General features: G+C 45.2%; 1 protein-coding gene and 1 non-coding gene across 3 annotated transcripts in view; one reads left to right on the top strand and one right to left on the bottom strand.

Moving 5' to 3' along the window:
- Nucleotides 1-16,568, top strand: part of LOC114789968 (rho GTPase-activating protein 6-like) — a 69,153-nt gene extending 52,585 nt beyond the window's left edge. For both annotated transcript variants that reach the window (XM_028979477.1, XM_028979478.1), the window contains 10 exons: nt 2,361-2,617; nt 4,112-4,304; nt 5,268-5,323; nt 6,737-6,887; nt 8,612-8,760; nt 11,553-11,732; nt 12,363-12,454; nt 13,173-13,426; nt 13,922-14,002; nt 14,125-16,568. In XM_028979477.1, coding sequence (XP_028835310.1) covers nt 2,361-2,617; nt 4,112-4,304; nt 5,268-5,323; nt 6,737-6,887; nt 8,612-8,760; nt 11,553-11,732; nt 12,363-12,454; nt 13,173-13,426; nt 13,922-14,002; nt 14,125-14,576 — 1,865 coding nt within the window. In that variant the 3' untranslated portion in view covers nt 14,577-16,568. The remainder of the gene's footprint in view (nt 1-2,360; nt 2,618-4,111; nt 4,305-5,267; nt 5,324-6,736; nt 6,888-8,611; nt 8,761-11,552; nt 11,733-12,362; nt 12,455-13,172; nt 13,427-13,921; nt 14,003-14,124) is intronic.
- Nucleotides 16,569-25,161: 8,593 nt separating this feature from the next.
- Nucleotides 25,162-25,234, bottom strand: trnar-ccu (transfer RNA arginine (anticodon CCU)). The gene has a single exon. It is a non-coding gene; the product is annotated as a tRNA-Arg (tRNA).
- Nucleotides 25,235-26,786: the final 1,552 nt, after the last annotated feature.

A 26,786-nucleotide genomic window follows, 5' to 3' on the forward strand; every position in this document is an offset into this window, starting at 1 on the left:
CAGCGCATTAATTCAAGCAAACGTGACCACGCCCACTACCCACACCAACATGCAGGAAATCAGCGCATTAATTCAAGCAAACATGACCACGCCCACTACCCACACCAACATGCAGGTTATCAACACTTTTTTCATTCAAACATTCTGATGGGGGAACTAGTGGATGTGACTGAACATGACAAATGCATCTTATATATCACCGAGAAAATATCTCTCTTTACCGCAGTGAGGTATTTCGTGTTTGTACAAATGTGGTTGCATTATAACATGAACTGTATCGGTCTTGGGCTGTTTTTTTTTTTTTGTTATTTTGAGCTTAGTAGTGAACTGGCACAAAAAGAACCTGTTTCTGAACTCATTGTTTTGTTCTTTTCGTCTGAATGATGTTCACACTCTGATCCTGCGGAGCTGTGGGCTGTTGTCATCTGTTGCTGATCTAAAGAACAGAAGTGTGTGTGTGTGTGTGTGTGTGTGTGTGTGTGTGTGTGTCCTCTTTGTATGAGCATGTGTCTGTGTTAATTAAGTAAACACTTTGATCAAACAGACGTTTTTATTACCACAGGGGGGACTGGTTGTCCCAGTTGTTCGTACAAGTGGAGCACAATAGTAAAACACACACACACCGGCAGCAGTAAATCACAAGAATTACGGTAACGGAGTAACAAAGAGCGCCCATGTTCAGCAGCTCTGTGTGTTTCCAAGGGGCAAAGGTCGAAAAAGGCCAGAATATCTCAGAAATGCCCCTTAAATATTACGAGGAACAGACAGGAAATGTAAGTTAAGATAAGAAGGAGGGGAATTATTTTGTCGTAAACATGTTCGGTGCAACAAGAGGAATAAATAATAAGGCAATAAAAAGTTTAAAAAACAGTTGCCCATTTAGAGCCCACATCCCCATCTTGTATTAAACCATTGTTCTATCTTCATATTTAAATATTTAATGTACACGGGAATGTAGGGCTGCATGGTATTAACGGCATGTGATATAAATTTGGCCCACAGGAGAGATTTTGTTGATTCAGGCCTACCGGAGAAATATCCGATCCTCGCGGAAATGACAAGGACGCATCACCTGGGCGAAACCACGCCTGCTTGCAGCACGAGGCATTTGGGCAAAAGCACAGAGAACACGGCAGGGCTTCCGCTCATAAATTCAACTTTCCAAAAAAATAAGGCCTTAAATGGCATTAAAAATGACTAGTAAATCTTTAAGGTATTAAAATACTGCAGACCCAATAAATAAAATGAAACAAGCCATCAATCTGTCAGTAATCCGCTAGTCACCGTGCACTCCCGGGTTTACTAAGTAATCCGTACCTCTTGCCCGATCGGTTCCGCACCTGCGATTGGGTACTGACAGCATGCATGGTCGTAGCCTGTGCATTATGTCATTATGATATTATAAAATCACAAAATAAAACCTTGGAATCCTGGAGGAACTGCATGATAAAATATCAACAAGCATAGTGTTTTTAAATATTATCTGAAAAGATTTTGGATGTGAACAGTACAGAAATGCCAAAACGTTAAAAAATATAATCACCTGGTATTTTTATCTGGTATACGGTTATGCTATATGTTGATGTATCTGTAAAACATTTATTATAAGACTTCCTGCTGCAGTGCCGTTGCTACAGCCCTACAGGAGGACACAAACACATGACTTTGGGCAAAAGCACAAAGCACATGGCGGTGTTTCTATCATTTTGACTTGCGCAGTAAATGAGCAAGTCAAAAAACATGAACGTCCGGTCTGTAGTGTCCTATTCTTTCCACTTGCTGCTTGTTTCGGTGATTGGTAAAAGTGTTTTGGAGTTTGTACTGCAATTCTCGGCCGCCGTCATCAGGAGACGAATTTTAATCATCAGGAGAAAGATGAGAAAATGGGTGCTGAGGAGGTCTGGGTCAGGCCTAACTTTTTAGGTCCACTCACAGCTCTACCTCACACACACACACACACACACACACACTAGACAGTCACAAACAAAACCGAGGAAAAAATGCTGAATGACAGAATTCATAGTAATAATAATACATGAACACAATCAGGTAATCAAAAAGCACAACACTGGTCAGGGAGATGTGGGCCCGGAGCACCAGGAAATATCCGGGATCGTGACTAATATTCCACACACCCAGTTAAAGCAGTTTTTTGCTCTGGATCTGTGGCGGAATACTTTCTTTACTCATGCTGGGGATTACTATGGCGTAAAATGCTTATTATTTATACGTTAGGAATAAACAATGAACATATTCAAAAAGGTCCTACACGGGCTGTTCTGATTGGCGGTATTAGACCTGTGGTATGATGCCGTGATTTCAATTCATTGTGTGTTTGTGTGTGTGTGTGTGTGTGTCAGAGTGCATGCCACAGGCATTCGCAATCCCCCTGTCTCAGGTCATCGCTAACGACCGAGCCCACCGCCAGCGGCAGGACCCTCTTCTGCGAGAGGAACATAAGGACCCCAGCGACCTGGTCTCCTCCATCCTGCAATTCGCCACCAAGCGTCCAACCAAAGAACTGTCCAGCAGCAACTCATCCCTAAGCTCCACCTCGGAGAACGCCACAGAGTCGTCCCCCAACACGCCAGAGCCGGCCCCTCGAACCCGGAGAAGGGTGGGTGTCTTCTCTATTTATCATCACCTTGTCTCCTCCTCCATAACCCCTCCCCTTTCAGGAGTCAGCCCTGCCTTCCCAACTCCTCCCTGAAACACTTCTGGTCATGGGCTGCGAAGGAAGGCAGATCTATTGAGAAGAGCCCCACCAGCTTGGGGTTTCTGGCATTCCCTTCAGGATCGGATGCCGTTAAGACCTGTATATATAGTTGTTTTTGGAGGCCTGTCTCAATTTTACTTTTAGTCTAGTCTTTGCGTCAAGAGGTCATTTAAGTTTATATTCTTCTTAGTCCCATCCAGTCAAGTCTGGTGGTAGTAGCCTAGTGGGTAAGACACTCGCCTGTGAACCAGAAGACCCGGGTTCAAATCCTACTTACTACCATTGTGTCCCTGAGCAAGACACTTAACCCTAAGTTGCTCCAGGGAGAATGTCCCTGTAACTACTGATTGTAAGTCGCTCTGGATAAGGGCGTCTGATAAATGCTGTAAATGTAAATGCAAATGTAAGTCTAGTCAAGTTTTAGTCTAGTCAAGTTTCAGTTGACTAAAAGTCTGAGCGTTTTAGTCATATTTTAGTCAGAATCATTTTAGTCTAGACATTTAAGTCTAGTTTCAGTCAATGAAAAACGTATCTGTTGTGTCTGTTTTTTCAATAATGCAATTCTTTTTAATCCAGTCAACTAGTACCTAGTAGAGCAGACACTAGCATTTTCTTTTAGAATAGTCCACATCCATTCCAGTTGCCGCATTTCTCACCGTGTTTTTTTCACAGTTTTTTTTCCACTTCATTGTAAAGAAAGCGTCCAAAGGTCTCCCAGTCATCTGATAACCCACCACAAGCATTCTGAAATAATAATTGGAATTGAAGAAGTGATGTCATCTATGCATCCAGATGGGAGACACAGGAAACAGAATTACTGCATAATAGTAATAATAATAATAATAATAATAATAATAATAATAATAATTACACAAGAAAACGAGAGGGAATAACATCTTGGCCCCTTTTTTTAATCATTGTAAATAAAGAGACATTCTAGTATAGTTTTTATTTAGTCTCAATTTTATTCATCAACAATATTACATGATACGTTTAGTTGTAGTTATCATCACATGACCAGCATTTAGGTTTCATCTCTTCTCGTTTTTGTCACGTTTTGTCATTAGATTTTTCACCATTAATATCACTGACAAAAACAACACTAGCTGTAAAGAGTCTCTTTGGAGCATTCTTGCACCACGTCCTGGTCAGAGTCCATGGGTTGGTGATGCCTGGCTTGATTTTGCTACTGGCATCTTTGTGGTTTCCTTGTCCAGCCATTTTAAGACCTTCCTCTTTAGGGAATACTTTCTTATCGTCAGAGCGAATAAAATGATTGTATTCATGGTTCTAGTCCTAGTGAACCAGAACCGATGACTTCATTGATGAAGTCGCTCTCACTGGATAAGGGCCACAAATGTAAATGTAAATGTAAAATGTGAGGTGTGTTGGCAGGGCGCCATGTCGGTGGACTCCATCACCGACCTGGATGACAACCAGTCCCGTCTGCTGGAGGCGCTGCAGCTCTCGCTGCCCGCAGACACGCCCAGCAAGAAGGAGAAGCAGGACAAGAAGCTGAGTCTCAACCCCATCTACAGACAGGTTCCACGTGTGGTGGACAACTGCTGCCAGAACCTGGAGAAGTATGGTACGCTCCTTCATACTCACCATGTGCACACTGGTTAGAAGATGAACCTGCTGCTTTAAATTGTGGGCTTGTCGGCAGTTGAATTCGCTGTATTGTTCCCACGCTGTTCAGTGAAGTAAATATTCCCATCCGGGAGAAACAGAACCTGGACCTGGTCCTGCCTGATATGTTTGCTGGACCACCATGAGTCCCGGTCTCTGTCCCACACAACGGAGACCTCTCAGGGAAGGAACAGCAGCATGCTGAAAGACAAGGTCTCTGTTAGAGGAGCATCTCTGCATTTCTAGTGAAGAATAAATCAGCTTTTTCCCATTTTTATAAATAAAAACCATAACAAAGAGCTTCTCCCTCTTCTTCAGCGGGCACCGAACCCATCCATGGTCCCGTTTTCTCTGAAACGGAATCATTTCTATCCGATCCGGCCTTGCGTGTACAGGGAAACGGCTTTCCAGGGGACCCAGAACGTTCGTGGTCGTGCTGCAGCAGCCACAAGAAATCCTCTCTGCGGTGCACATTTCTAATGAAAAGATGCGGCTGGAGGAGACTCACCGCAGAGGAGAACTAGACGCCGAACCAGGAGAGTGAGGAGTTACAGCGCCACTTACCGACGTGGAGAGGGGTTAAAACAGCGTTTCGGGCCGTTCTCTGCGTCTCCGTGTGAAAACGTTTTTTTGAGAAACGCATTCTCGTGTGGGCGGGGCCTGAGTTTCTCTCCTTCTGATGCTCCTGGCCGCTTTTTCTTTCTCTCACGCCGCTCTTTTCACAGAAGGACATACCAGGCGATAGAGAGAACAGCGTGCAAGGCATTTTTGAACATTTGTGAAGTTCCTCTCTCTTTTTTTAAAGGCATCTGATTACACATCTTCCTGGGATTTTATTGTTACATTCACACACACACACACAAGACACTGAGACACTGGATACGATTACATGAGGGTGTGTGCGTGTGTGTGTGTGTTTCAGGTCTGCAGACTGTCGGGATTTTTCGTGTGGGCAGCTCTAAAAAACGAGTGAGGCAGGTAAGAGCTTGAAACGCGGACACACACTCACTCACTCACACACACACACACACACACACACAGTGTATTGAAGTGAAAGTGAAGCACAGCACAAGGTGACACAACGAAATGTGTCCTCTACTTTTAACCATCACCCTTGGTGATGGCAGTGGGCGGCCATGACAGGCGCCCAGGGAGCAGTGTGCGGTGACTGTACCTTCATCAAGGAGACCTCAGTGGCAACTCGAACCGGCAACCTTCTGATTACGGGGCCGCTTCCATACCCGCTAGGCCACCACAGCCACCACTGGCCCCGAGTCGGGTGATATTGCGGCCATTCAGGGGCTGAGGTTAAGATGGAGTCTTGTTATCGGCATTAATTCAACACGGCGCCTCATTACGGCGCCTGGTCTCCCATCAAGGGCTCTTCTGCCTACAGCGACGCATTTGTGATTGGTGGAGCCACACGGAAGCTCTGTTGTTTATTCCCCCGCCGGCTCCTATAATGTTATTTTTTCTAAAATCTGGGTGGCATGGGCTGTAATTTAAAAAGATCAGGGTGCCAGTGGAGCAGGCGGTGACCTGGGCAGGAACCAGTCGGACCAGGTTTTTATTTATATATTACACATATCAACACCTCCATAATGACAGCGTGCAGGAGAAATACGACCCTGTCCATGGCCCAGTAGGCGCTCTCACTTGCCCACGGTACATTAAAAAGGTTCATTAATCTATGTCTTAAGATCTGGCAGCCTGCTTTGGAATTCATTTGAGCTGAGAAGAACCGCCCACCCTCACTTTGCACCAAGTTACCTACAGTATCAGCAGTCTGATAAATATCTGCATTCTTCTCATATGAAAATGCAATAAACTGGTTACGATTAATTGGAACTAATGCTCAAGTCTAAAGCTTGATACACATCCATGCAGTCGTTTTTCAATATTTCATTTTTTCACCTGGATGGTTTGTGATGGAAATGTTTAATATCACACGATACACACAGGTGGTTCTGAAACAGGATTTCATCAGGATCTGGGCTCGTTCTGTGAGGAACATTAGCTCCTCCTGTTTCTAAGACCTGTTCATGGCCGTTCCGTGTCTTATCTCAGGACGTGTGTGAAATGTGTTTCTCAGCCCATCTGTACTGGATATGCATGCACGCGTATACACACACACATCAGGGGCCAAATGCAAATTGCCATGGAAACGGCTCTTGGATGAACCTGAAGTGAAGTCACATGGTCCTCGGCTCTGTGTTCCTGCCTGAAGTGACAGAAGTGTGTATTCAAGATGTCTGACCCCAGACCAGCCTTAAAAACCTTGAAAAGGTTTTTAACAAGTAGCACCACAAGAAGCTTTAGTTCCTCATGCTCACATGCAAACTCACACCTTCATATAGACATATTTTCTTCTGTGTGTGTGTGTGTGCCCAGCTGCGTGATGAGTTTGACCGCGGTGTGGATGTGGCTTTGGACGAGGACCACAGCGTTCACGACGTGGCCGCGCTGCTGAAGGAGTTCCTGCGGGACATGCCAGACCCGCTGCTGACCAGAGAGCTTTACACCGCCTTCATTAACACCATGCGTAAGAGCTGCACACACACACACACACACACACACACACACGCTTATACATGACACACTAACAAATTGCAGTCATCCATCACACACCACCCACCATTAACAACTAAACAGACAGTTGTCACTCAGTCGACACCCTCATGCACTCAACACACATACGGCACCAGTCAAAAGTATGGACGCCCCCATTCATTTATGGGTCTTGCATTTTTTTTTACATTATGGAACGAAAGTGAGGATGCAGGACTTTGAAATAACACACGTGAGGTTGTGTAATAAACAAAACGTTGAAGATTTGCGTCTCTCTTGCTTGCTCTTGCATGTCTCCACCACCTTCAGTTGGACAACAGGGACGGTTTCCAATGGGTCCTGAAGGTTCATGCTGAACACGGTCTTATCGTTCACTCGTGTTAGTGAGCATCTCATCAAGTGGCTTTTGATGTGATTGTGAAGTGATTGTCACTTGTGATACACAGCAGCACAGCACACGGTGCACACAGTGAAATTTGTCCTCTGCATTTAACCCATCACCCTGAGTGAGCAGTGGGCAGCCATGACAGGCGCCCGGGGAGCAGTGTGTGGGGACGGTGCTTTGCTCAGCGGCACCTCAGTGGCACCTTGGAGGATCGGGATTCGAACCGGCAACCTTCTGATTACGGGGCCGCTTCCTTAACCGCTAGGCCACCTAGCACCTTGTAATTATTTAGCCTAGACTCTGGCGATTATATTTTAAACCCGCACATTTCCTTTCCCTTTTTTTAAAAGCTGTCTGGCCTGTTTCTGTTGGGCTCGGGTCTGGTCAGGCCTAACATTTTAGGCCAGATTACTTTACTTTACTTCAGAATCAGAATCGTATTAATTGGCCAAATAAGTGCAAGCACATACAAGGAATTTGATTCCGGTAGATGGTGTCTCTCAAGTACAGAGTAGAAAACAACAACAACAAGGTGTAAGGATGTGTGTAAGTGTTATTGTACGAGTTGTTGGATTTGTTTGTGCTGTTTAGAAATAACTATATCTACTGAATATATAAAATATATAAATAAATAAATATAAAAATAAGGTACATGGGTCTATAAATAAATAGGCAAAAAAAATTAATCCTATATACAGAGTGTACATAAAGTGCAGTGCAATGTTGAAGGTGATTTGCAGTGTGACAGACGTGTATATACAATCGTGTACTTGGCAGACGCTTTTATCCAAAGCGTCTTACAAGAGGAAGACACCAGCAATTCTCATTCGGTTTCCATAGAATTTGAGTTAAAAAAAAAACTAAGAGCCCTGATAAGGCCGAACTTGTCAGGAACAGAACATGCTCGGGAATTGTTAAGTGCTAGACGAAAACAAAAAATTTTTTTTTTTTTAGTGTGTGTGCATGTCTTTGTTGAAGTGATTGTCATTGTGCGTGTGTGTTAGTCTCGTTTGAAATACTGTTTGAACAAGTGGGTTTTCACCTGCTTTTTAAAGGTGACGGTAGTCTCGGCTAGTCGAATGGAGCCGGGCAAGTTGTCCCACCAGCCAGGGACCACAAAGGAGAACAGAGTCGATTGGGATCGGAGACCCCGTGAAGAGGGAATTTTATAGTCTCATTTTAGTCTCAGTCTACAGTTTTACTCAACACTTAACACGTTCCACACTGCGCTTAGACACTTACTTAACACGCTCGACCCTGACCAGACACTAACACGCGGTGTTCTCTGTCCTCTGCTCGTGGTTCTGTGCCAGTGCTGGAGCCGGAGGACCAGCAGATCTGCTCCCAGCTGCTCGTCTACCTGCTTCCCGCCTGCAACTGCGACACGCTGCAGCGTCTGCTGGAGTTCCTGTCCACCGTGGCGCAGCACGCGCACGACAGGCAGGACAAGGACGGCCAGGAGGTGAGAGAGAACCACAGCTGGAACCCGTGAATTAAGGTGTGCGGAACAGAGAGGCCATTCACGCTCCCTGCGGCTCTGTCTTCTGCTTGGGGACACGTTCCACTGATCCTAAGGGGTCAGTATGCGTTCAGATAGCGTCCGATCCTAATCCTGGGTCTTTTGGCACCTCCCTGGGCACCAGAGTCCAGCAGGTTATTTGAGCAGTGTGTGTGTGTGTGTGTGTGTGTGTGTTTTAGTGTAGCCTGCCCATCTGCCTTAGTGGCTTCATAGTACCCAAGTTGATTTGTTTTGACCTACTTATGAGTGGCGATTTTAATTGGCTTATGTGTGTAATCAGAGTGAGAACATGCACACACACACACACACACACACACACACACACACACACACAGGGTAACAGTGCACTCCATATTATAAGAGAATGTAATAAGAAGATGGCTGTGGCAGGGATTCTATACTGTCAGTTCCACATACTAACCAACGTACACACACGCACATAGTAGATACACAAAACACACACACATGCATAATGATACACAATACACTCACACACACATATATTTACACCATACACATGCACACACTTACACACACGAACACAAATAGATTTACCAAATACATGCACACACACACATGCACACATACACATGAATTGTATATATATAAACTTTCCTTATCTTAAGCTTAACGTCACTCTTCAATAGATCAGTTTTATTTGACTTCAGTTTAATTCATATTTCCTGTAGGGGGACGTGTGCGTCATCACTTTACATTTGAGGTCTCTGACGCCCCCTGGTGGCTGGGTTTGTGGGCTGCAGCTATTTACTGTCTTACAACAACAGCAACATTTATTTCTTATATAGCCCAAAATCAGATACAGTATGTCTCACTTGGCTTTGACAGGCTCTACAGTTAACACCCCCCACCCCCCTTCTGCACACAAGGAAATACTCCACACAAAAACTGTAGGAGAGAGAAAAAAAGAAAAGAAAAGAAAAGAAAAGAAAGGAAGAAACGTTGGGAAGGAGTGATACAGAGAGGGACGGACTTCCAGGGTAGAGTGAGCCTGCAAGCGGTGTCAGTGCAGGGTTCTCCAATAAGAGAAAAGATTCTACAGTTGTAGAGGTGAAGAAGTCTGAAGTGCAGTATAGAGCATCTGTCCATGTTTGGAGGAACTGGACAGTGCAGAGTAGGTTTTAGTCCAGTGTCATGGTGTACATTACGTGTCCATTATGACGCTGCTGTTCCATTTGAAAATCCCTGAAGCTTTAGTTGTTACGGTGGTGGTGGCTGTGGTGACCCTCTGGTTCATTTCATGCCAAGTCCTCGTTTAGCAGTAGTCAGGAACCAGGATTTATCTGCTGGTCTCTTCACTGGAGCCTGAAGGTCGTCTGTGCGCTTGATTCCGAGAGAACAAACAGAAGCAGCGGCGGACGGTGGCATCGTACGACCGATACTGAAATATGTGGTAATAGTTGTATATTGGTGCAACAGTGGCCCGGTACCCTAACAAGGACAGTCTAACTAGGGTGAATTTAACACTGTTAAGTGGACTTAATAAAGACCAGAGTAAACAGATGTGATTTCAGTTTAGATTTATACACTGAGACTGTGTCTGAGTCCCGGACACTGACAGGCAAGCCGTTCCACAACTGCGGAGCTCTATAGGAGAAGGATCTGCTCCCAGCTGTGACCTTCTGAACTTTTGGTACTAGTAGTGACCCCGCACCCGTTGACTGCAGGAGGCGTGGCGGGTCATAAATAACTAAAAGTTCACTCAGGTATTGCGGGGCGAGACCATTTAGAGCTTTATAGGTCAAAAGTAGGATTCTGTAGTCCATCCTAAATTTGATGGGTAACCAGTACAGTGATTGTAAGACTGGGGTGATGTTGTCAAATTTCCTGGTTCTAGTCTGGCTGCAGCATTCTGTACTAGCTGGAGTTTCCTCATGCACCTACTAGAGCATCCAGACACTAGTGCATTGCAGTAATCTAACCTTGATGTGATAAAGGCATGGATCAACTTTTCTGCGTCTTGCATTGAGATGATGGTTCTTATCTTTGCAATATTTCTAAGCCTATATTCTAAGCAATATTTCTAGCCTAGGGGTAACACACTCGTCTATGAACCAGAAGACCCAGGTTCAAATCCCACTTACTACCATTGTGTCCCTGAGCAAGACACTTAACCCTAAGTTGCTCCAGGGAGACTGTCCCTGTAACTACTGATTGTAAGTCGCTCTGGATAAGGGCGTCTGATAAATGCTGTAAATGTAAATGTAAATGTGAAAGAATGCTCTCCTAGTGATATTATCTACATGCGAATCTAATGAGAGACCTGCATCGATGAGGACACCTAGATCCTTTACTTCTGTCCTTGGTGAGATAGAAAGGCCATCCAGAGTTATGACAGCTTATGTCTGGTTGCTTGAGTCGTCACCCACTTCTGCGTCTGGCCTCTGTTTGTGATTATTGTTCATTCAGATTTTTCATATAGCTTTTAAAACAGACAGTACACAATGAATACAATTTAAAACCGGAGAGATCAGTTGTGTGTTTAAATTCACTGAAATTCGCTTGTGTTTGAAAGGACTCCATATTATTTTTTATCTGTGTAGTGTGTCCGTAATAATGAAATGAAGAGCTTGAAACTTGAAGGATTGATGTCCCCAAAACACACACACACACACACACACACACACACACACACATAATGACAGAATGACCGACTGCTGTAATGACTGAATCTCACACCAACTCCTCTGTGTGTGTGTTTCTTGTGTGTCTCCTAGGTTATGGGAAATAAGATGACCTCGCTGAACCTGGCCACCATCTTTGGTCCAAATCTTCTACACAAACAGAAGAGCTCTGATAAGGAGTTCAGTGTCCAGAGCTCGGCCCGTGCTGAGGAGTCCACCATGGTCATCGCTGTGGTGCAGCGCATGATCTCCACCTTCCACGAGCTCTTCATGGTTGGTGTTGCTCTTCCTACGAAAAGATCTTTTTTAACAGATGTTTGTTTGCACGATGAGATGTTGCCGTCACGCAGGACGGTCACAGTTCATCTCAGTTTGGACCAGCTGTGGTGCCAGTGGTGGCCTAATGAGTAAGGAAGGGGTGCAGGTTCGAGTCCCGAGGTGCCACTGAGCAAAGTACCATCCCCACACACTGCTCCCCGGGCGCCTGTCATGGCTGCCCACTGCTCACCAAGGGTGATGGTTAAATACAGAGGACACATTTCGTTTTGTCACCGTGTGCTGTTACTGTGACTTTCATTTTGCAGGAGAACAGAATGCTTGAGATGTTTTAGAAGTTTTGTGATGCATGCTGCTCTGCTGCTGTACTGCTCAGTTTAGTGCAGCACCACTTTGCTGGGTTAAGAATGAAGACCAGACCTCCATCACACTCAGATGTGGGTGAACTTTATAAACGTGCTGAGCAGCATTCAGCTCCTCCACTTGTTTCCCACAGGCAGAATGTGGAGCTCAAGCTTGTATTTTAGAGCTTAGAGGCTCTTAAAACCCTGCACAGTACAATTGGCAAGTTAAAGTAAGCATTAATGTGTGTGTGTGTGTGTGTGTGTGTGTGTTTGTGGTATACAGGTCCCCCCTGAATTGCAGAATGAAGTACTAATGAGTCTGCTGGAGACAGACCCAGATGTGGTGGACTACCTGCTGCGCAGAAAAGCCTCACAGTGAGTCAACGTGTATAAACACACACACACAGCGTTTACAGTAATGTACAGAGTGTGTACAGTACAGTGTTCATTGGTAAAGCCCCCTAGTGGTCAGTTCTGTACAATCATCCAATTAGTCAATCGATCAGACATTATACAATAATGGTGTTCAATATTGATAAAAAAAAATTATGAAAATAGGATAAGCTCGCATTCAACAATCCCTGTTGTGGAAATAAATGGATGAATTAAAAAAATAAATAAATAAAATTGCAGTAGGTATATAAATATTGTAAAAAAAAAAAAGAGAGAATGAACACGCTAGACGTGTTTTTAGCAACTGACCAATCACAAGCTTTTTACTTACAGACAACAAAAAAGATTGCCATGACAAATCGTTGTCAACCACAGGTGCAAATAGACAATATGGGACAAGTAGTCTCATATCGCCTATGAACCAGAAGACCCGGGTTCGAATCCCACTTACTGCCATTGTGTCCCTGAGCAAGACACTTAACCCTGAGTTGCTCCAGGGAGACTGTCCCTGTAAATACTGATTGTAAGTCGCTCTGGATAAGGGCGTCTGATAAATGCTGTAAATGTAAATGTAAATATCTGTGTGGGACAATGTGGGGTGGCATTTGTATGATTCTGGGTATTTATTTCAGTAAGTGAGATGCAGTGTTCACATTAAAGGTCACTTTGTGATGTAATCGTAGCCTCTGTCTCCCCTCAGGAGTCCCGACCTTCTCCGCTCTGACGCCTCCTTCTCCCTGAGCGTGCGCCGCTCCTCCAGCGACTCCAACAAGGCGTCCAGCGGCGAGGTCTCGCCCTACGACAACAACTCCCCGGTGCTGTCGGACCGCCGGCCTGGAGAGGGCGTCACGGGCTCGGAACGCCTCTTCCGGGTGCCGGAGCACTGCGCTCTGGTGGGACAGGTCGCAAGCCGGACGAAAGAAGGCGGGGCCAGCTTCTGGTCACCTACTAAAGGTAATGACGGCTCAGGAAGCGGGACAGTTTTCAATTGAACAGATCATGGAAACAACGTTCACTAATGTCGCAGCATGTATGTCTTCTGGACCACTTGCTGGCTGGAGAGGAGGAACTAACCACCTTTTTTACCGTTTCTGACACCCAGGACATGAACTTTAATTATGTTTTTAAGATACAAAGTGTAAAAAGGGGAGGAGCCAGTAGGCGTGATGGACTTTCTTATTCTTGACGGTTTAACCCCCCTCCTGTCAGAACGTGACACGCCCAGGTGTAGCGCACCGTCCGTCTCCTCCCTTTCTCCTCCATCTCCTCCCACTACCGTCACCAACATGCAGGGTATCTGTACTGTAGCACTGTAATTCAGCCGTTCTGATTGGTTAACTGGTGAATGTAAAGTTAGTGAACACGCCCCATTACGCTACATTCTGAATATTTCTGTGAAAATCCGAACTGAGTCCTTCTCGTCGTTTTTGTATGTCAAAAAAATATTAGACGTGCCAGAGGAACATTCCAACATCTGGGGAGCCTGGCACTCGACACTCAAGCCGGGGCTGAAGGACGAGGCATGCACGGGTAACACAATCTCACATATTATACGGTCATTTTTCACCAATTTCTGCTGTTTTCCAGACATTAGCTGTTAAATGTTCAATAACAGAAAATTACATTCCAGAACTTTTGCCTTGTACGTCCAGGTTCCCATGGTAACGTGTCTGGGGGAAGTTCCTGTTGTTCTCAGGACGGGCTGGATGGTCACCAGTTGGACTGTGGGCAGGTGCCACGCCGGACACAGCGCCCCCTTGTTGCCCGGTCCTGCAGCACACCCCAGTCACCATCCGGCAACTCTGAGGAGGTCCCGGTTGCCAGTTGTCACAACAACCGGAGCCACTCCCACAACTCGACGCAGGCCAATTGGAGTGAGGGCCGGCTCCCTCCCCCACCGTACTGTGATCGCTCCCCTGTGAGTGGCGCCGCGGCGACACACTCTCGCCCCCTACAGGCAGGGAGGGCCGATACGCAGAACTCTACTGAAGCGAGCGGGGTGCCCGGCAGCATAGACTGGCAGGAGTGGCAGAGGGACCGCTGGCACATCTGGCAGCTGCTGTCCTCGGACAATGCTGACACGCTGCCCGAGACCCTGGTGTAGCACATGCCAGCCCTGATGGACTCACCTTCACGGCCACTTAAACCAAAATGGAGTCCATTATTCTATTTATTGTTTTTCTAGTGACAGTTACGTTGCTGTGAGACTTCCTGCACTGAACCACGATGTGCCAGTCATGGTGAACCACGATGCGCCATCATCCCCTGCAGAGAGTGGCCACCCGTGCGCTGCGCTTCCTGGGAAAATGGGTTCGGATTCGAAACGTAGCTCAGCGTGTTGCGTGGCCGATCAACACTGTGAATTTCAGAACGTTCCTTCGTGCTCATCAGTAACGCAGCACGCTCTGCTGTGGGACGGGGTCCTCAGACTGTCTCCAGAGCTGCTCTTCTCACCACCTTCGTTCAGTTTCAGCGTTCGTTCAGTTCCGCATGTCGTTAAGTTTAATTCATGTTATGCATTTGCATTCTGGACCGTTGTATGTATCACTGAATAATTTTTGGTGAGAAGAAGAGTGATGCTCTGAATACGCTCTGGATGAGAGAAAATGAAGGAGGAAGCATCAAAGACGTCCCCATTATATGTGTTTTTTATTCTCATATTTGGTAAGCTATTCTTTTTATTCAAAGTATACAAAACTCAATATTTCTATTTATATTATTTAACAAAATATAAATTTGGCATATATAAATATATATATACTTTTTTTTTTAAGCAGGAAACCTACTGGCGCAGCTCCTAATCACTCTGGTACAAAGAAAAAGTAAAAAATAGAAAACATTTCAGGCAATCTTCCTTCCACCCCCATTCACACGTTCATTCATCTTTTTTCATGTTTGACCACCAAAATTAAATTATTCCCTGTAAAGAAGTGTGACAACTGTGACGAAAGTGCGCTTCAGTGCAGGCCCTATGTCCGACTGAACAATTGCCCAAAATTTGAAGGATATTGGGAGCTTTTTTTTTTTTTTACTGTCATGAGTGTTTGGTGACAATTTTTTAAAGATTTAGCATGTCTAAAGTAGCTATAGATCATTGTTTTAAATTTATTAGAGTATATGTCACTTTTTATTAATTGATCAGTAAAATTCCAGGCCAAATGCTCCCCTCTGTACTTACACTCTGCACAACGCTGAACGCTGAAGTGCTGATAAACACATTAATGTGCCAAATTACATTCAAAATATGCTTTTGAATATTTAGTTGTCCAGTGTCGTATTTTTGTGTTTAGGCCAAAAAAAATTTGTTAAATCCAAAGCATTTTTTTTTTATTTTCAGACAAATATACAAAAACCATCACTGTCCATCACGTACAACCAGGAAGCCGGATTTCATTCCAAATAGACTGAGCACAAGATACATCATTTCAATTGTACCAAGTCATCCATTCCCGCTATTTCGGCCACAACCCATTTCAAAGCCATTTCGGGGTTAATTTAGCTGAATTTATCCTGCATTCGAGCCAGTTGGGGACTGAGGTCAGGTGTGGTTCTGCAGGGCGGAGTTTTTTCTGGTCATTATACTGATTGGCTGAAGGTTCTCATCTGGGCAGAAGGGTGTATGTGCGTGGAACACTGTTCTGGAACTTTCCTCTGTTTCGCAAGATTTGCTACAAATATGAATCCAGCAACAACAACAAAAAAACATTAAAGTTTCAATATTTGCTGGCAAATATGACGTGTGTTAAAGCCGATTGGATTATGTTTGTTTTAATCCATGTTGTAGCAGCGGCTGATCCTGGTCTCTTCCCTTTTCAGGCCATGTTTTGTAAGAAAATATTACTTTCAATTCCTCACATTTCTAAATTTCTTAGAGAAGCATTCCCAAAAATATCAACATTTTCTGTCAACTATGAGTGCCAAAACTGCTACTTTGTCAAACTATTGTGTTATTTGAAAATACACCGCATTAATGCCAATGCTTTTGTATTCTGTGACTGACATGTAGAATTCTGAATTATCGTGATTATTAAAGTTCCTTTATGTGTTGTTCATGCTCCAAATATGCAGAACATTTTGTACGGCCTGACGTTTGCTTTTGTGCAGTTTATTGTCTTAAAAATAAATCTAAAAGTCATGTTTGAATAAATGGAATTTCTGTGTATTATTTTAGTGCATCAGATGGGAAGAATTAATATTCCCACACTGACCGGTCCTCATGAAGGCTGATGGTCATTTCATATCTGCAGAATGTTGAGATGGTTCTTCCACAATGCAAGAAAATATGGGAAATGCTCCTCAGCTGCATGGTCTGGGTTGTGACATTCACCCGAACCACTAGGTGGAAGCCAAGAGCAGACTTGAAGAATTCAGAACCGGAGGCATCACAGACCCTCTGGACAATCTTGGACATGATTTTCTAACATTTTGATCGTGTGGTAGCCAGCAGGATTGATTTCTTTCATGCTGTAGAGAAGTTGGACTCTGTCCAGAATATGAAAGAAAAAATGCTTCAGGAATGCTTCAGCGTGCTGGCAGATCTTCCACTGATGACTTGTGCAGACCCCCAGTCTCCAGACTCTAATCAAAATAAAGCATCTGTAGGACGTGGCCTTCAAAACCACTTGAGTTGACAACTTCTTTCTGCCTAACGCAGAAGAGGGGGCTGTTTTTATTTGAAACTCGAAAATTCCTACCTGCAGCCGTAAGGCCTGTAACTCGTGCTGCTGCCAGGCTGTGGTTAAGGGCTCCACCAGCGCGGTGTGAGCTGGACGACCACAGACGCCGCTACCAGCCCCCCCGTCCGGAAACATTCAGCCCAAGGACGGGAAGGGTGAGCAGAATAATTGCATCCTGGAGCTGCAGGCCAAGCCTCCTCCAAGTGTCTTCCTTTCTAAGTACGAGCTATGATGGACACACACACACACACACACACACAACCATGATATTCCAGCCCCTGTTGTGTCCCCAATCCGTAATATAGGAGCTCCGCGTGGAATCACTTACAAAGGAACATTACGTTACTGCCCTGGGGTCTGACCTCTGACCTCTGCTCTCCTATGAACACAAATGCCCTCTGGGAGAAGAGAGTAGGCGTCTCGATAATTAGTCTCATGTCCTTCCAGAATCCCTTCTGAAACTCTGAATGAATGAATTATTGTAACATTTAGAGAAACATCACAGCAGCGATTGCAATAAAATGGAGTAAATTACAAAGGAAACACAGAACCCAGGTGAAAATGTTATGAACCCAGTCCTCAAGAAGAGCTCGTACAGTCCATTTTTTCACGATTCTTCATTCGCCCCACATCTCCAGTCAACCTGGGGGTCTACAATATCAGAATGAATCAACATGTCCCCCAAGCTGTAGCTGTCTTGCACCTTGCTCTCCTCAGAGGCCTCCAGTTGGACCAGCGAGATCCCAGCTGCTCCCCGTCTTCAAGGCTGGCTTTAATTCCTCTCTTCCGACCCCTTCATTTGATCAGCTGTCCATTCCTGCTGTCCAGATGCTGTCCAGGGAGACACTGCTGAGAGCCTCAGTTTGGTGGTTCACCAGGCTCGCTAGTTAGGGCCTTCTGAGGAATATTTTCCCCTTTGGGTGGCGGGAGAAATGTGGAGAGGCCGGAGGAGACCCACAGCTACACGAGGAGAGCATGCAATCCTTGCACACCCAAGGCTGGAACACGGATTCAAGCCCCATGCGGAACTGATGCGTGCTCCGCTCTGTCTTTCCTTTAGTACAGTATTATTACTTTCGTTATTTTAGGACATTTCCATTTTATTACTTTAATTATGGTGGCAGTTTACGCCGAGCGGGTAAGGAAGTGGATTCGTAATCCCGAGCCGCCAACCGTCCTCACACACTGCTCACCGAGGGTGATGGTTAACTGACAATCACTTCACTTTCACTTTCAATACAGTCACGTCCATTTCCTGATCGTGATCCATGTTTAAACGTACCTGCATTATGGCAGATCAATCAATCGATCAATCAATCATAGTGGGTTTAAAATGAACGGCAGAGATCCGGACTACCTCTGAATGTCCGGTGCTCATGCTCAGCGTCGCTTCTCTGTGTATCAGGCTATCGGAATTTTTGCATTTACATTTACAGCATTTATCAGACGCCCTTATCCAGAGCGACTTACAATCAGTATTTACAGGGACAGTCCCCCCCTGGAGACACTCAGGGTTAAGTGTCTTGCTCAGGGACACAATGGTAGTAAGTGGGGTTCGAACCCGGGCGAGTGTCTTACCCACTAGGCTACTACCACCCTCAATGTCAGCACGTCCCCAGTCCTGTCCCAGGCTGAGGCCCTGTTGCCGATGGGAGCCTAACGTTCAGGAATGTGCACCAGAGTTCGGGCTTTGGGGAACATCTGAGCTCCTTCCATCGGGTCTTGAGGGGTTCGCTCTCAGGTCTTGCGCACAGAAGGCCGTCACGTGAAATGGTGTATGGATGTAGGGTTCCAGCGCTATTAATTCAAGCATGTTGGTGGGTGAACTAGCAAATGAATTGTTCGAAATATGTAATCAGCGGAAGCCATATAATTCAGCAACTATACATTTCAATCAGACTGTAGACTGTAAAATCATGAAGCAATGCGGCAGGTCTTGTGAACCCCTCTGTGGTGATGAAATTTGTTTCTTCTCAGCTCGGACGCTACGACTCGAAGTTCAGTTGACAGACGCTCCGCAAAGTAACTCAGGTTCTGGGTGCTACTCCACAGTCCCGGAGACCTTTCTTCCCTCACCTCTTCCCATCAGCCCTACTGGGAGTGATAAATGGACATCGCTCCTTCTTTAAGAGGGTGGCCTGCGTGGGTGGTCGGAGAACCCGGGCATTGCCTGAACCAGTCAGAAGAAAGGGGATGAATTATTCACAGGCGAGGCCTTGCGGGGAGCGAAGTATTGTTCATCCCCGGTGAAATATTGATTCTGCACTTAGTGGCTCGCAGCCTGCAGAACGCGGCTCTTCCAGAAAGTGGGCTTTCAAGCCGGGAGGCCCGAGCTGAGAGCGGCGGCCTCGCGGCGAATTACGCATCGCACGCACCAATCATCTACATCCGTGCCGCCCGGCACGAGGCGGCGGGTTCACCCGCCAGTTAGACCAAGTTGGTGCGTCACGAGAAGCTGCCGTGAACACCGCGACCCGAGGGTCCCCGGCAGGTTCTCATAGCACCTTCAACTTCTCTGTCAGCAGGATAAAGCGCTTTGAAGAACGTGAAAATACGATTTCAAGGTGCTTCTCCTCATGAATAGCGTTGCTTTCGTCAACTACCTTTATGACGTGATGGAAACTAGATGAGACGCAACGGAAATGCTGGTATTTCATGTAATATTGTGACAAGTTAGAAAAAGACTAAATTTACATTTACAGAATTTACCAGACGTCCTTATCCAGAGTGACTTACAATCAGTAGTTACAGGGACAGTCCCCCCCGGAGACACTCAGGGTTAAGTGTCTTGCTCAGGGACACAATGGTAGTAAGTAGGATTTGAACCTGGGTCTTCTGGTTCATAGGCGAGTGTGTTACCCACTAGGCTACTACCACCCTACCACCCTACTACCACGACTAGATGTGGTTTAAAAAATAAAAACTAGACAAAAATGTATAAATATATGGAGGTGGTTTGTCAGATGGCTGGGAGAAAAAGACAAAGTGATCTTTGGACACTTTCTTCACAATGAAGTAGAGAAGAAAACAGATTTTGTGGTCGGGGAGAAACATGAGGAGAAATGCGGCCACTGGAATGATGTCAAGTGTACAAGTAACAGTAATATAATAATAAGATAACCTTGTTTTAATTATGAAATGGATTTGACTTAAAGAAAAATGTTGTTTTTGTCGGATCTACGTGGAACTTGTAATACAATCTCATTGACTTTGATATTCAATAATTCTTACTAAAATGCTCAGACATTAAGTCGACTGAAACTTGACATGACTTGACTATGGACAAGACTAAGACTGATAAAAAAAAAAGCTAAAATGACAGCAGGATGCAAAGACTTGACTAAAACTAGCCTAGCTCTGGCTCGCTGTGGTGTGTTCCGAGTTCAGACCTGTTTCAGATAAAACGGGGGTTCACCTGGGTGATGCCTGGCTGATAACCAGATCTTTATTAGTTTGACTCCTGCTGAGGACCCTGTCCAGAAACCCAAGTTCAACTGAGATGATTTCAGATGTAGTCAACCCTGTGAAGATGTGGACGCTATTAATGTGCATTAATGATACATGAGGTAATAAATTATTCAGTACGTCCATCAGGGCTGGGCGAATGGCTAGTGCTGATCACTGAAATCACGTTACACAAGCACAGCGTCCAAATGTTATGAATAAAACACCAAGAAGATTTAGCTGAAATGTGGAGTTAAACGGGACACGTCTTTTTTTCTGATTGGATTAACTGAGATAAATCTTTTCCTCTCGGGCGGCTTGTCCAGACGGTGGGACTAAATATCGTGGTCTGTCTCCTGGCATGAGAATAGGTGCTGAAATGTGCCACTTCAGCAGATTCAGAGGGTGGGATGAAAAAGGACCGGACAAAAGAAGAAATTCACCCCAGGAATCGAGCGTAGGTTCCGAGGCGAGTTCTATTCAGTCGATGCGGCCACGAGATTCCGTTGTTCCCTTTTTTCAAATGATTTACAGGTTCTGCTCATTCGTAACAGCAGTTTCACGACAAGCTTTCAATTAGAATATAGTCATTGTGACTTCTGCACAGCACAGCACACGGTGACATGAAGAAATGTGTCCTCTGCATTTAGTGAGCAGTGCCCAGCCATGAACAGTGTGTGGGGACAGTACCTCGTTCGATGGGACCTCAGTGGCACCTTGGTGGATGTAAACCTGTAACCACTGCCAATACCAAGTCATTTTATGTCTGATCCTAAACTCACCCGAAATCTCACATTGCATCATGTATGATTAAACTGTAGGTGTAAAACCGTTGGCCTGTCGTTGTGGTGCTGCATATGAATGATGCCCCCCAATACCCATAAAAATTGCATAAGATTGCAGAGTAGAGAAGTGCAGGTAACCCCCCCCCCCAAATAAAAAAAACCCTCCTCGCTCTGCGGCAAGCAGCAGGTGCACCTCCCAAATGGAGGGCGCCCTTACTCTCTGAAAATGGACAATAGAAATATATATATATATTTCTATTGTCCATTTATATATATATATATATATATATATATATACACACACACACACACACACACACACACACGGGGGGGGGGGGGGGGGTGGCATTGAGGGGAGAGGAAGTTGGGTTTAAGTTGGTTTAAAGGAGGAATCGGGAATGGGCACCGGCAAGGATCGCTACACACTGATGGTTTGTCCTCTCCAAGAAGCAGGACAGAACCAGAACCATGTTTCTACACGTTCATTCCTGTAAATCCTGAAGACTTAGATTACAGTACATCTAATATAAAGGGCACTGTACATCATTTTAATGTGACATATAACCTGTTCAATTTAATACAAATTCAAATCTGTTAGGGGAAAGAAAAAAAAAAAGCATAAATGTGCACAACCTTTCAACCCTTTACTGGTACAACTGTACGTCTTGCATAGCAGTAGGAAAATGTGTGCAAAATGCTGCTCCTTTCATAACGTGTGTGTGTGTGTGTGTGTGTGAAATACGCCCTGATCTGCTGTTCCATGACTTGTTCACCAGCTCAGCTCATTAATCACGAACTGAAATCTCTCCACCTTTCACTGCCCGGAACTTTCTGCCCACCCCACTGCAAAAGTTTCCTCAGTCTAACACTAACACACGCACATGCACACACACTGCACAAATAAAAAATAATTCCTGACAAGTTGGGCCTTACTCAGTCAGTTACAATTTTATATATTATGCTTATTTTTATACCTTTGTATTTAATGTTATTGTTGTATTTTATGCTACTGTTTGTATTTTAATGTTACTTGTATGCACCATGGGTCTGAGAGTAACGCAATTTCAATTCTCTGTATGTCCTGTACATGTGGTAGAATTGACAATAAAGCTGACTTTGACTTTGACTTATCAGGGCTCTCAGATTTGCAACTCAAAATCTATAGAAACCGAATGAGAATTGCTGGTGTCCTCCTCTTGGAAGTCGCTTTGGATAAAAGAAAAGTAAAGTAAAGTAAAGTTTCAGGAGAGAAATGGCTCCTCTGTACGACCTGAATGGTTATCTCACGCCTCCTGCTCATGAATCTTTCAGAGCTCGGCCTTAAAATCAGCACTTGTGTTACATCCATCTCCATCCACACGGCTTCTGTTGTGTCCTGAGACCATGCGGACCTGAAGAAGCTCTACACACACATACTCTCTCTCTCTCTCTCTCTCTCTCTGTGTATGGCCCAGAGATTTCCTGTGAATAGCTGATGTCGGGAGTGGTGTCTCTGCGGCGGCTGTGTGTTTTTCTGCCGCACGTTCTTTCCCTCGCGGCTCGTTCACCATGCCGAGGAGGCGGAGACGCTCCTGCTTTGCAGGTTTCCACGTGGCTAAAGTCGTCCTCCAGAAGCACGCAGCGTGTCACCAGGGGACAGGGGCGTCCCGAGCTGACGATGAACTTAAATGAGCGACGGCCAGAGCTGCTGTCGTGAAGCGTCGGGGTGACGGACGTCCTGTGAGCAGCTGAGATTTGGCCGCAGGGGTCAGAGGTTGCGTCCACACTTTTGATTGTCTCTGCCGGCGAACATCCATTATTCTTCATGTGAGCTCAAGACAGGGACCGGCTGCCCACCCAGTGACAGTGAAACCCGCTGCATGTGACACAGTTGACTGAAGATGAATTGTGATTAATACTACGACTCGCATTTAAAGCCTTTACAGCAGAACTAATGGAAGTGAATAAATTTACCCACCGTGTTCTGTAACCAAAATATATTATAATATCTTATTATAAATCAACCGTAATAAAAAAGTATTTATGGTCCAGATTAAACAGGCCCAGGTTTGAGGAGGTTCTACTTCAGCTCTTGCGTAGAAAGGCCTCTGTAAATATTCATGACATTTTGGGGTCATTAAAAAATTCCCACCTCACTCGTAGTGACGTTCTCTCGCTGTACGGCCTGATTCGTATCATGTGATGACAGCCGACAACGGACGGAAATAAACACAAACCGCATCAGGTCGCACAGAGCTGCCGCGGCCTGGCCGACCCCGAGGGTGGGGGGGCTGCGGCGCGAGCCCCCACAACAAATTGTTAACCGTCCTGCATCTCCGAGCGAATGAATCATCTTCGAGGTCGAGGATGAATGGCAGGACGGAGAAGTCGAGTTAAGTGCGTTGGCCAGGCAGCGATCAGGCCAGGTCTCCCTTCTGCTCACTGACCTACTGCGCGTAATGCGGGCGCGTAAAGTGGCCTCTCATAATCTCGCCACCCCAACAGTCTTAGAACTTCTGCTGCAGAGAACACAATCCCATGAACACTGAAGATGTTTGGTGTATGTCGTACTCAAGAAAGATGGGGTCAACTGGGTTGTGTGGCAGTAGATTGATTGCCTGAATCAATGTTGGCGCTACACGACACCTCACACTCCTCACAACTCCTGTGAGGACCTGGCTTGTCTTCTCAAAGCGTCATCAGGAGTTCTGCCTAGACTTCAGTTACCCACGGGTGGTCTTTCTGCTGAGAAGAAAATTCATGGAAAGGCAAGAATTTCACCTTACACAGACATGTACCTTTTCATATCTATTACCTACAATACTAACACCTAGTTCCCCACGCCATGCATCTGCTGGGCCGCATCAGGTGAGCTGTGTCCTTCTTTCACCAATTATTTCATTTTATTCACTTTAAATAAAAAAAACAATATTTTTCACAGATGCGTCATATTAATTCATGGTGCACCTTGCGAGCCGATTCTGAGCCGAGATATGTGAGACAGCTCCATGTCCATGTGGTGTGATACGTGTGTAGGTAGATGGACGTGCACGTAAAAAAAAAAAATATGTTTTTGCAGTCAGTGTGTTTCCAGATCTTTCCTTGCACTTCCCCTCGCCTGATCTCAGCAGAGGCACCCACTGGGCGAGCGCAGCTCCTGGGTCAGAGAGGCATTACAGAAATTTAAATTTACCCGTTGTGTTCTTTATAACCGCAACCAAAATATAAATGAAACATTTCTAAAAGAGTGCCACGGGGTGTATGGTAGAACTGACTTTTGAGAAGGTCCAGATGAAACAGGCCCATGTTAGATGATGATGACTCAGACCCACCGTCGGCTGGAAAGTGTGACTCAGCGCAGCGCCGTGTTCTCGGTCAGCAGACCAGAGCGCCACGCCCAGCTGTGTCTCATCTCTGGACGGTCCAACAGTCCAACATGAGGCATTAAAAAAACCTCTGAAGATCAGAAGCATCTATAAAAAAATAGGCTGATATGCAACATGCATAATGACTATTGTAGAATCTCAGCATACTTAAGGTTTTATAGGCCAATAGATTACTGATACAGCAAAACATTTTCATGTTGGGATACTTGCACACGCTCACTTCTGATCATAGCATTTAATAATCAGTTTGTGTTCAGGTAGTAATAAAGTGAAGTGATTGTCACATGTGATACAAAGCAGCACAGCACACGGTGCACACAGTGAAATTTGTTCTCTGCATTTAACCCATCACCCTGAGTGAGCAGTGGGCAGCCATGACAGGCGGCCGGGGAGCCACCACTGCCCCTAAAAAAGCGTTACACCCCAGATGGGACTCGAACCGACAATCCCTGGCTTAGGAGGCAAGTGCCTTATCCATTAGGCCACTGGGGTGGGACATTATGGGGCGGGACATTTCCAAAATGACTCATCCATCGCCAATCACAGGCCCATCAAATCCAAAATCCAAGATGAACCGATAGTTTTTTTTTTGCAATAATGTTTCTATCTTGTTCTATCTAGGATTTGGCAATATATGTGTTTTTCAGTGTTGCTTCACTTTCTTTCTAAAACCCACTGTAGGGAAGTGTCTGGTTTGGTTTGCTGTAGAATAGTTGTTGGGAATGTGGGAATGTTGGTGCCGCTTTTCCCATTTCATCCTGGGATTTCAGCTCCTCCTTTATCGTCTCACTCCAAACGGCAGCAGTGCAGCAGTGGGATTACTGTGTTTCTTTTACATGAGAAACAGCCAATCCCCCCTCTCTCTATGATGGAGGTTTGCGGCCAGAAGCCTTCAGAACACATGCCCACAATCTGCATGTCCTGTTAGGCCGCCAGTATAAAAATCGTTAAACTCCAACGCTCTGTTAATAAAAGATGGAAGCCTGAAATGAACGCACGATCTGTTATGAATGGAGAGCCGGTGGATGCTTTTTGAAGAATATGGAACAGTTCTTCATTATAAAATGAATCTGATGACGGTTCTTTATTCTTCTGCCTCCCAGCCCCTCTTTTCCCTGGATTCAGACAGCGAAGCCTCGTGAGAAGAAAATCAAAGAAATAAAAAAAAGATAAAATGACATTACAGCAAATCACTTCAGCATTTGCATGTCAGCCTTGTTCTATACTGAAGCACATTAAGTTGAACTGAGTTACTGTGTGATGATGGGAGGGTCCTGCTGCTCCAGAGCAAAGCTGAACAGCAGAGGATCCACCTTGTCATGGCAGTGGGATATATCCCTTACCTTGTATTCATGTCAAGTTTTTGTTGTGGTTGTAAAACTAGTGCGTAACACCAGAAGACCCAGGTTCAAACCCCACTTACTACCATCGTGTCCCTGAGCAAGACACTTAACCCTGAGTGTCTCCAAGGGGGGGACTGTCCCTGTCACTACTGACTGCAAGACGCCCTGGATAAGGATGTCTGGTACACTCCGTAAATGAAAGTGTAAAGTAAACCACTTTTCTTCCTCTTTGTTAGTCAGTTAGTAATTCATGTGTGTGCCTGCAATGCTGCAGAATGAGGCACAAGCGCATGACAGAGTGGAAAAAGGAACGACTTTTTAAGACATAAAGTGAAGTGAAAGTTTTTAGTGAGCAGTGGGCAGCCATGAAAGGCGCCCGGGGAGCAGTGTGTGGCGGCTGGGGATTTGAACCCGCAGCCCTTTGGTTACGACTCCGCCTTCTTAAGCGTTAGGTCCCGCAGTGAAAAGAAATGGTGCGATGCCAAAAAAAAACACACACACAGACAAAAGTAAGAACAACGTACATGAGTCAAAGCGAGAAAGAGAGGCGAGGAAAAGAGGCAGCTTGTGGTAGTGTTGTGGTAGGTACACTTTTATGCCTTTAACATAAAACATAAAATATGTGTAACAGGTAGGGTGAAGGTGTGCAAATAGGTGGAGTCAAAGTATAAAGTGAAAAGGAAAAAAAAGTAAAAAGACTT

This window comes from Denticeps clupeoides, chromosome 5 (assembly GCF_900700375.1).
Source record: "Denticeps clupeoides chromosome 5, fDenClu1.1, whole genome shotgun sequence".
Classification (NCBI taxonomy): domain Eukaryota; kingdom Metazoa; phylum Chordata; class Actinopteri; order Clupeiformes; family Denticipitidae; genus Denticeps; species Denticeps clupeoides.